Source organism: Dermacentor andersoni, chromosome 10 (genome assembly GCF_023375885.2).
Source record: "Dermacentor andersoni chromosome 10, qqDerAnde1_hic_scaffold, whole genome shotgun sequence".
NCBI lineage: Eukaryota > Metazoa > Arthropoda > Arachnida > Ixodida > Ixodidae > Dermacentor > Dermacentor andersoni.
Window position 1 is genome coordinate 41,465,943 of NC_092823.1, and position 11,115 is coordinate 41,477,057.

At 47.1% G+C, this 11,115-nt stretch overlaps 1 protein-coding gene across 1 annotated transcript in view; it reads left to right on the top strand.

Moving 5' to 3' along the window:
* LOC126546264 (steroid hormone receptor ERR1-like) overlaps nucleotides 1-11,115 on the top strand; it is a 154,401-nt gene that overhangs the window by 97,737 nt on the left and 45,549 nt on the right. Inside the window, exon 2 of the mRNA XM_050194417.3 lies at nucleotides 7,732-7,962. Coding sequence (XP_050050374.1) covers nucleotides 7,740-7,962 — 223 coding nt within the window. The 5' untranslated portion in view covers nucleotides 7,732-7,739. The remainder of the gene's footprint in view (nucleotides 1-7,731; nucleotides 7,963-11,115) is intronic.

Sequence of the window (11,115 nt, forward strand, 5' to 3'; positions counted from 1 at the left end):
TAGGCGCCTTTAGTGTCAGATTAAAATTAACTTTTATGATTGCCAAGTTGCATTCTTTTAGATAAACTTTTAACATTTGTTGGATAGAGGTTGAACAGCTACGTCATTAGTAGTTTTAAACATGTACTACTAAAAAACACCAAGTAATCGAATTTACAATCATAACTCCATTTCCTCTAATTTTGCAGTCAGAGGTTGATTACTAAAGAGAAAACGAAGGCCGAATTCTCTTTTGGATTTCACACCAAAACATCAGTGCTTGAGCGTTAGTGTGACGTCACGGTCCGAGCAGACGTCGTCAAAGCTCAGGACGTCACGCGAAGTGGTGCGCGAGCTTCGATGTGGCGGCGCCACCTAGCTTTTCGTTCTTGCGTCTTTTGTGGCTTACATATCTCGGTAAGAGAAACTTTTTACAGCGAAGCTGTATGTGGCTAGGGTTCCATGTATTTTTGTTCTCCGAGAACAAAAACTATCATCATCAATGGCCCATACCTCCGTAAGCATTCATGCTCCCGTAAGCAGCATAAGCAAGCAAAAGTAAGCAAGAAATGCAATGGCTTATAGCCCCGTAAAGCAGAGGCTACAAACACACAGCAAAGTGAAATGAACACTGCTTAAATTCTGTCTAATCACGCATACAACATACAGAACAGCATGTCGAAAACTGTGATCATCAATGGCTCATACCCCCGTGAGCAATGGCTCATACACCCCCGTAAGCGAGCAAAAGATGCAACGACCCATAGTCCCGTAAGGTTCATGGCTACTCACTTTGCGTGAATTAGCTGCGATAACACTAACCCTGTTGTCGTTGACTTCAATGTGGATGTGTCGGTACCGAAAAGTGAGCGGTTTACGCGTTCCGTGTTGCAGACATAACCCTTGCGGTGCCACACCGATCCGGCTCAATCGACCACTCAGCGGCGTACGCGCATGGATTTGACATTATCAAGGAATGTGATTGCAGTTGCGAGGGAAGTAATGATAATCGATCAATATAATAAATCAGTTCGTACCTTTGTTCAAAATTATGTCACCTTCCGTGTCGTGTGCTAAACAGCTTCGCTGGTCAACCACCTTCACAGAGTGGAAGGGGTCGTGGTTTTATAGACTTGGCGCGCACCTTCTACTGTGCTCGCAGCTAGCGCATCCTCTCTTGCTTCTTGGTATTCCAGAAAAGTAATATTTACTAACTTGGCTCAACGCTTTCTCTTTATTGTGTCTTTAAACTACGGGCCATACGCACGTAATCGGGCGTATTTATGCGGACGCGCATTCCAGTGGACGATTGCCAGAGGACGGCTGTCATCGCGCGTAATGTCGCGTGCTGCATTTTCTGCCCAGACGAATTCTTGACGGGTGAGCCGAGAAACGCTAACCGCTTGACGTATGCGTTGGCCGAGGAGGCGTCGCGGTTTTGACGCTGTCTTGTGACGTCACACTCCACGTTGCCGGCAGGCACAGCTGGTAAACACAAACAAGCGCTGGCGCCCACGGGGTGTTTTCGGTTCTGGCTCGCCGCGGTATAGTTTGACAACATTAGACGCCATCTTTGCATTCGGAGATTTCTGATCGGGAAAGCAGTCGGGAAAGTTGGGATTGAGGCGTCTGCCGTAGAGTTTCCTTCATAAAATTGCCAGAGGGCGCTGCGATCGCTAATCTACCATTGGAATGGTGGTTGTCCATGGATTTGTCTAATTTTCGTGTTTGTACGTCATTTCTGGAATATGTCATAAGGCCAGTATAACGGCGAGCGGAGTCACGGTAAGCCAGGAAGCATATAGGGGGCGTCCGAAATCGGGACGTCGTCTGTGACGTGTTTCCGGCTCCCGCAACCGCTTCCGCCGCATGCAACCAGCAAAACCATAGCCTTAAAGATCCGCACTTTTAGTCCAGATGGCGCACGAAAGCGAAACTGACCTATCTAGCGTTGGCGAATATTTCTCCATCTTCATCAGCCTCTCTTGTGTGCGCTCCACACTCTAAGAACAGTTTACACCCTTTGGCATGCCCCTTCTGCCACACAACGATAATCGTCATCTGCCTTGATGCGTTTCCTTTCTTTAACGCGGCGAGCCCGGAACTTTCCAGTAACGAACGGCACGCGCGTTATCAGCATAGAACAGTTTACACCCTTTGGAGTGCCCCTTCTGATAACGGAAAGTTCCGGGCTCGCAGCGTTAAAGAAAGGAAACGCATCAAGGCAGATGACGATTATTGTTGTGTGGCAGAAGGGGCAAGCCAAAGGGTGTAAACTGTTCTTAGAGTGCAGGACGAAGGTCATCGATATGTGACGAAGGCCATTGTATATACTTTTCTCTTAAGGACTAAATCGCCGTTCATGCCTCGGGAGCGGCCTGTCACTTGCGCTCCGACGAATTTTTATTCGCATGGAGATTTTCTTCTCGAGATTCTGGTTCCCGCCCTTTCCACTGTAGCCGCTTAATTAAGCTACACTGTAAGAACAGTTGCACCCTTTGGGGAGTATATTTGCCGCGGAACAATAATCTTCATCTGTCTTGCTTGCGTTTCCTTTCTTGAAAACGCTGCACTCGTTACGTTCCTGTTGGGGATGCTCTGTCATGTAGATAACGCGCGTGCCGTTCGTAAATTGGAAGTACCGGGCTCTCAGCGTTAAAGAAAGGAAATGCGGGCAAGACAGATGACGATTATTGTTCTGTGGCAAATATACACCTCAAGGGGTGCAACTGTTTTTAGAGTGTACATACAAGTGTACTGTTGCGCAACTTCTATAACTGACTACCAACAAAGTCCAATCACGAAGGTTTCGTCGCCTTGCACTCGAAGAAACGTTTGGTCAAGTCGGTCAAGCTACGAATATTACTGTGTGACTCATCATAAGATGCACAGTCATTCTACCACCTCGACTTGCTTTCAGCGCAGTCTCATGGCACCCTGGCATAAAACTATGCTTGTTCCACACATGTATCGACAATCGATCATAATTCGTTACCGAATGGGTTGAAAACGGCGATGTTGAAGAAAGCCTGCCTCCCCCGTGACGTCTCGCGGAAATGAGCGAATGCAGCTGCATTTCGAGTTTGACAGCGGTTTGTCATTGCGCTGGGGCTTTCCTGTATATATGGTTAGGGCATCGCCCGTGTGACGTGAGGTCCGTGTGTGCGTGCTTCACGCTCACCGTAGAAAGTTGTGTGGTGGCCGCGCATAATGCCCAACGTAACAGTAAATAGGGGAAAAAATAATAAAAATAAAGCAAAAGTAGAACGCAGAAGGGGAATGGAGGTGAGGGAGACGAGGCGCTTGTTTTACGAGACGCCCCCCCGCGCGGGCCCGTGCGTCGTTGACGCCGCAGGCTCCTTGGCCCAGCTCCACGGTTTGCCGCCTCCGCTTTTGTCCCTCCGCTTATCTGTTCATTTACCTTCTCTTTCTTTCTTTCTTTCTTGCAACCGCCTCGAGGCACTGCCGCGACGGTTCCAACGGAAGAGCCGCTCGTTCCCAAGTGCCTTGGCCTTTTATTTTTTGCGTTCGCGTGTTCTTGGCGGCACCGGGGGAAGTGTTTTAAGCTCGCGCTCTTGCGCTCTTTCTCGGCCGCGGCTCGCCGGTTCTCCAGAATGCTTGGGCGGTGGCGGGGAAAAAAAAGAGACGATGGCACGCGCGAGGTTTTGCACCCGTAGAAGAAAAAAAAGCAAGCGCGCGATGTGGGGCATCGAGTTGCGAAGCATGGCGGAAAATATATTCAACACTTTCCATTTTTTTTTGTTGTCATTGCTTCGCTGTCGCAAGAAAAGAAAAAAAAATCTTGGAACTAAACCTCTTGGGAGGCTTGGTCTGGACTTGACAGATCCGGTTACTGTTTTGTTTTAGTGGCACCGACTCTGGGATTCAGCCGCAGGGATGCTTGCTCCGCCGTCCAGAAATTTCTTATTGAGCCCAACCGATTGCCGTGTTAAATTTACATGTCTATTTTCGCTCTCAGGCGCCCGTTCCTGCGGCGAGCGTCCTCGGCGTAACCGAGCACAGCGAAAGATAAAAAGAGCGAACGCGGAGCGCAGCGGCGTATGAAAGAGGTTGATATAGCGGAGAGCGCGAGGAGGAAAGTGGAGGAGGAGGGTATGGCGAAAGCGTGAGAGGAAAAGTGTTGCGCCGAGCAAGACGTACAGGCTCTGCGGCGATGATGGCTACGAGATGGCGCCAGAGTAGATCGCGTCAGACGTATGGAAACAAAGCGCTGCGTGAGCGGAGGTCTGTCTGCGGCGGCTGCTGTGAATCGCGCCCACGCGTCACCCACGCGCTGCTGCCTCTCGCGATCTGCCGATTGGCGAGATAGTCCCGCCATACTTCACTCCGTTTGCAACGTGTTGCACGAGGCGACTGTCCGCGCCAGCCAGTACATCGCGAAATAAAAACGCATATACAGCAGCGCTCAAATTTCGCATAAAGGAGTAGCATAATCGCCGGTGATTTTTTTCTTTACTTGTCATTAAATGATCATTGAGTTTTGCTATAGGCGACTAAATATCAGCTTGTTTCGAATACACATCGCTACGAATAGTATAATTATCGTATATCGAGCCGAATATCGAGTAGTCAAACGCAGGCGCATATATATATATATACAGCAGGGATATCTATTGCGGTGTAGTCAGGCACCACGCCCTCGCTTACCAGTGCAAACAAGACAGCTATCAGGGACAAATGGTCACTTTTAAGCACAAGCTCACCAATTGTAATTAGAAAAAAAAGCGAGTCAAGAGCGGTTGACACCGAAGAAAGGCATCATCTTCCTAGGCGCGTTAGTGTACCATGTGCTTTGTTTAGACTGCACAACTTTGCTCGAGAAGACCGGTGTCTGTCGTCTGGAGTAACGAAACGGCGCCTAAATTCCCATTGGCTGCGAAGCCACATCACGTGCGCGCCTCGAGTGAGCAGAGGGGACGCAAGAAGCGCCGACTCCCCTCCTCCCTACGGCCACAGGGACGCTCCCGCTACTCACAACGAGACGAGATTATTAAATTCTTCTATATGTCTAGAAGCGTCTTGTATGTACTTTATTTAGCAGACTGAAGGCAGTAATTAGACAAACGGTCGATTGCTGGGAAATACTTGGTTAGTTCGAGTACCTTTTAGAATACGAATCGAATAGCGCTCACTAACTATTCCCATCGTATTCGAAACTTCGATATTCGCCCGCCCCTAATGCTTACTGTTGTCATTCTTCTCATTTTAACACGATTTCGCCTGTCAACAATATATGTTTACTCATAGTAGTCCTGAAAATTTATTTGCAATAATCTGCCGATTTCTTGGTCTATCCGCCATAGTGGTAATGACTCATACGACATACTTCGCTGGACACCAACATCATCATCGTCATCAACAAGAACAACAACAACAACATGGCCTGTGACGTTTGCCGGGCTCACGCGAAAGGCAGATACCGAATTCTTCTTCTTCTTTTCCCTTCATTGCTGTCGAACGAGGCAGCATCATTTCATCTGTGTCACAAACCACCACAACTGAACTGCCGCTTAATTTCCCAGTCACCGAACGGAAGACATCGGGGCGTTGCGGAGCCAGGGAAGCCACGCTAATGGTGCGTCGATAATTTGTGTGTGCTGCCCCCAATGCGCGTGTCAGTCGGCGCGTTCCCTGAAGTGTGATCCGACTGCGCTTTCACCAACGCCGAGAAATCCCGGGCGTGTAGCCTAGATTTGACTGAACGACTTCGCCCCGGGGCCCGGTATTGCGCCATCGCGTACGTTCTAGTGTCACCAGAGACTTTCAGCCTGTCCGCTATACCGGCAAACGGGGGCCGTTTGGGCGGATTGCCCGATTTGCGGGGGCGTAAACGTGAGCGGCCGGAGCGGTGCAGCCGCCTGGCGGCGTTGAGTCCAACCAGACAAACACAGAGCAGTAACTCACTATATCCTGCTTCGCTTCTGGTGCAAATCTCTGGCAGCGGCGTAACTGTGAACACGATTACGCCGCTGTCGGAAATTTACGCCAGCAGCTAAGAAGAATATAGTAATTGGCTCTGTGTTTAGTTGGTTGAGCTTTGCACCACCAGCTGGCGCCACCAATCTGGCCGCTCGCGTTTACGCCCCCGCTCATCCGGCAAACCGCCCGCGCTTGCCGGAATACCGGACGCACTGAAATTCTCTATTGTCACGTCACTGATCCGTGCCGGATGCTGCCCGTACACACGTGCGGCCCGCATTGGCTAGCGTCCGCGCAGTTGACACCGGGCAGCCAGGGTTGCCGGCACGTCGGACAGGGGGCGCTGTCGTCGCTGGAACTTTCGAAATTCAGCCATGTTGCCAAGCAAGCCTTGAAAAAATACTTAAATGTAAAGCTTCCATTCTGAAGTCCTTAAAAAGCACTGGAGAGGAAGCTTTAGTTCAGGCCCGTAACTCCGGTGCTGCCTATTCAAATACACGTAAAAAGCAGAAACGCTTTCCTGAGATAACCCCTTGGCCGATCTTGTTGAGATTTGGTGCATCTGAGAGGGAAAGTTAAATTCTAGTGACTATTGAAAACAAAATTTTGATTGAAGACTTGAACTCTTAAAAGGAATTCTCAAAAATTGGTAAATTTGAAAAAGAAATACAATATTGTAGCTGTGCACCAAAAACAAATATTGCAGTTCTGTAAATTGCATGCATTAGAGCATCCGAAGCAGACAAATTTAATTTATCATGCTATATCTTACTTAAATTTGTTACATTGTTTACAACGGTATTGCGAAAGTCCTGCTCACATACTAGTGGTCTATTCGACAGCCCTATATAATACAATATTGTCCTCTTTAGATGTTCTATTAGATGCAATTTGCAGAATTGGGATGTCGCTTTTCGTTGCTGAGTTACAGAGATGTAACTTGATAGTTTTGTTTCGTGAAAATGTGCTATTTTATATAAGTATGTTGGTGGTCTAAATAAAAGATTCGCTAGCAACAGTCACTAGACTTTAACTTTTCCTTTTAAATGCAACAAATCTCATCAAACTTAGTGTAGTGGCTGCCAAGAAAGGCTATTTCTCCTTTTCCATGTACGTCAGTTCAATTAAGTTCATTTTTATTTCAGCATACACATGGTCGGAGCTCTTGGGTAACAAGCTGTGTGAAACAGCTTGACTGGGCCCAAGAGATGGGAGCCTCCAAGCTAGAGCTTACTCTTAACAGAGTGCATAGAAATTGTTGAATTTTACTTTTGGCTAAGCTTTGTGGGTTTTAGTAGGGTGCTTGACCAGAAGATTTATGTAATCCAAGAGTCAAGCTAATCTAATCCAATTATCATCTTTGCGGTAAGGAGCCTTCTTGTTTGTAGGGATGGTTTATGTATGGGAAAGGGCTTCCTAGCACGGCCTCATTGTGTGTTTAAAAAAGAAAAAGGTGCTTGCTTGTTAAAGCTAATGTTTAGTTTTCAAACCTGTCAGGTATCATGGTCCATTAATCTTCGAAAATACTTTGTAAACGCCTTGCTAGTTCTTGAAAACTCCTGATATTTTTTTTCTACAAAAGCCGCTACGAACATTGGATACGTGTGCGACCTTATCGCAGGAACCAGACTTCTGACAAAACTGCTTGTTGGCCTCAGTGGTGTTTGCTTTTGTGTGTGTGTGTGTCTGCGTCTTAAATTGTGGCACGACAATGTGTCCTTCAACCGCACCTCTCTCTGCCATTTATGGTTTGTGGTGCACACCGTCGTTTCCTGAATGTGTGGCCTTTGCCTCCTCTCTCCTCCCGTGCAGGGACCTAGATGGCGTCCTCTGGGCTGGTGAAGCAGGAGGAGGAGCCGTACGAGCTGACCATGTACTCGTCCTCGTCGTCCCTGTCGCCGGGTGACGCGGCGCCCCGCAAGCTGCAGTGCCATTCGCCCAGCCTGTCACCGCCGCTCAGCCCCCACGAGTTCTCCTGCTCATCCACCACCAGCGTCACGCACCAGGCACCTCCCTCCCCACCTGTCACGGGTCACGGCTCGAGTGCGTGCGGCCTCTTCCTTCCTTCCTTCTTTCTTTAATGGCAAGAACAGCTGGCTGGCAGGCCATAGTGACTCAACAACTATGCTTAGCGGTGGTGTCTACCATTAGGAAAGACCTCTAAAACTGAATTTTCGGGGAAGTCATCAATGATTAAGCATTCAGAAAAAAAAAAGCCCGGTTGCGTTGAGTTTGGGAAATGTGTACCCACAGGGGTAATGGTGGAGTTAGTGGTACATCAGAATGAAGCAGAGTTGTGAACTGAACCTGTGCAAACTAGGAAATAATGTTGCCTTTTGCTGGTTTTACGAGTGTGACCCAGCCTGGCTGGGTGGTTGGAATATCGCAAAACCCGTGATTCCGTCAAATCTGATGGTGAAATCTGCCGGGTTTACAGCTTACTGGTAGCAAGTAGTCGGTGAAAAATTATTGGCGGGGCTTATAAACCCCCCTTTATTTTTTTTCTCTGCAGCTGTACCTCCAGTTCCATAGAGTTTCATAGTTCTCATAAAGTGTCGGGGAGAACCTGGAAAAAAATCGGGGAATTTAGAAATGCCCATGTTGCAGACACCCTCTTAACAGAGCAGTGTTCTGCAAGACTTTCTTGTGCCACGTGGGCACAAAAAATGGCTTGAAGGTTAAAACTTCTTAATGCCTTGAAGTTTAACGCTATTTCATCAGTGCTACAGGGCTGTACTCAATGGCATTAAAACTTGCTACCACTTGAGGCATAGTGCATCCTTGTCCCTCGTTAGTTCGTCAAATCCATACTCTAACTCGTAATGCTAGCAGTTACAGCTGTAAATAAAAAAAAAAAAAATTTTCTGAAGCAAAGTGAAATAATGCTATATAAGGTAAGCCATTAATGTTAGTGGCATTTTATAAAATATTGCTCCACCAAATAACACTTTTTGATGAAATAACGATTGGCAAACAAACTTGGGGCATTTACTGGGGCTTTCATCATTGCTACGTTTAGTGTCATTAAATGTATGTGTGTAGCTGCAAACTCATATATAATGACATTAGGAATGGTAACGTTCATGTGGTAGGTGTATAAAAGTTTTCTTTCATTTTTTTTTTTTGAAGTGAGTCATATTCACTGACGGACAATTTGAGAAAATCGACAAAATTTGTTATTGAACCGAAATGCAAAGCTATCCAAGCTATTATATGTCTTCCATGTTAGCTAGAGAAACTTTGCGTCAACTAGAGATGAAAAAAATGGCTGTGGCTTAGCTAAGGTTAAACCCAGGATGCGAAGCATACTAGCCTTTATTTTATTGTTGAACCACTGTTTAGCCTGGTGAACTGCTGTTGCTTGGCTATATTTGGTTCGGCTAGACGATGAAACAACTCATGCAGGCGAGCGCATGAGCTGAGACCCGGCTATGAGACGTGGCCGCAAGCGAGCGCACAAGTTGAGCCTCCGCTTTTGCAGCTGTTATGACGTCATATGGCAGCTACGCCGCCGCGCGCGGCGCAGCAAGGAAGAGCGTGGTTGTGCGGCTAGTATGCTTCGCATAAAAATTGTGCAGCAAATTATAACAATATTGGGGCGCTAACCTTCGATGTTACTCTTTTCCAGTTGACTTTCCAGTTAACTGAGACACTAGCCTGGTCTCATATCTTACTTAAACACTCAGTTTTATGCAGTTTTGGTCCGGAAACTGTTGAAAACGACTATCAAATATGGTTCTATATTATTTCAGTCTAAAATGCATTAGAACATTGGAATTTAGGGTGACTGCTATACTTCATAAACACTGGGAATAATATATGTAGAGAGCACTCTCTATACAGTCAAATCTCGTTACTAGGAACCCCACATTAACGATTTTCTCAAATTTACAAACATTTTAAACATCCCCGCCAGATTGCCTATATTTTCATTGTGAAAATATTTCAGAACTACGAATTTTAGTACAGCGCATATTTCAGAATGAGGCACATAGTTTACTTTCCCCTTTATAACCGAGCTAAGAGTAACAGCGCCGCAACTCTCGCGTGAAACAGAAACCGCGAGTGCAGTAGCTATCATCATCACCATGTCGAGTGCTAACTGCTTCACCAAGAACTTCACGACAAAGGTTTGGCGATGTTCGTGCGAGATCCAATGATGAGTGCAGCTAGTGACGGCGTCAAGAAGAAGCGAAAGCAGTTTTCACTGCAGGACAAATGGGACGTATTGCAGGAAATCGATGTAGGGAGAGAAGCAAATCGACGCGTGCAGACAGCGTGGCATTTCTCCATCGACCATCCCGACCATTTTAAATGACCGAGACAAGATTGTCAAGCTGCACCGGGACTCGCAACTCACTTCTACAAGGAAACAGCTGCAACTGGGAAACTTTCAAAATGTGGACCAAGCTGTTCTCATGTGGTTCAAAGATGCCAGACTGCAAAATGTTCCCGTGTCTGGCCCAGTGCTCCAAGAAAAAGCCAGCGAATTTGCTGATGCACTTGAGATAACTGGGTTTGATGCCAGTGCGGGTTGGCTTTTTCCTTTTCACCAAAGGAACGGAATAACTTGGCACGTAGTCACGGGCGACGAAAAGGCTGCTGACACAGGAGGCACAGATTCCTGGCACATTGATCGTTTTCTAGAGGTGACTGAATTGTACTCTGAAGACGATATTTTCAACGCGCATGAGACCACATGTTTTTATCAGCTCCTGCCAGACTGCACGATGCACTTCAAAGGGCAGCAGTGCAACGGAGGGAAGAAGTTGAATCTTCGTGTGACGTTCCTGCTCTGCTGCAAGGCAACAGGCACGAAGAAAATTAAACCGCGCGTCATCAGCAAGTACTCGAAGCCTCGCTGCATGAAAAACGTCATGTCATTACCATATGACTACTGCGTCAACAAACAAGCCTGGACGACCAGAGAACTCTTTTTGGAGTGGCTCATCAAACTCTACCACCAAATGAGGAGGGATGACCGAAGAATTCTATTAGGTGTAGACAACTGCTCTGCTCACATTGAGAATGTTCGCTTGACGCACATTCGCTTTGAATTTCTGCCACCAAACAACACGTCCTTGCTGCAACTGCTAGACCAGGTCATTATAAAGAGTGTGAAAGCTTGTGCAGCGATTGATTGTCAACCTCCGCCTAAAGCAGCCGACTGCAATCAGTATTACAGGCAGCAGAAAT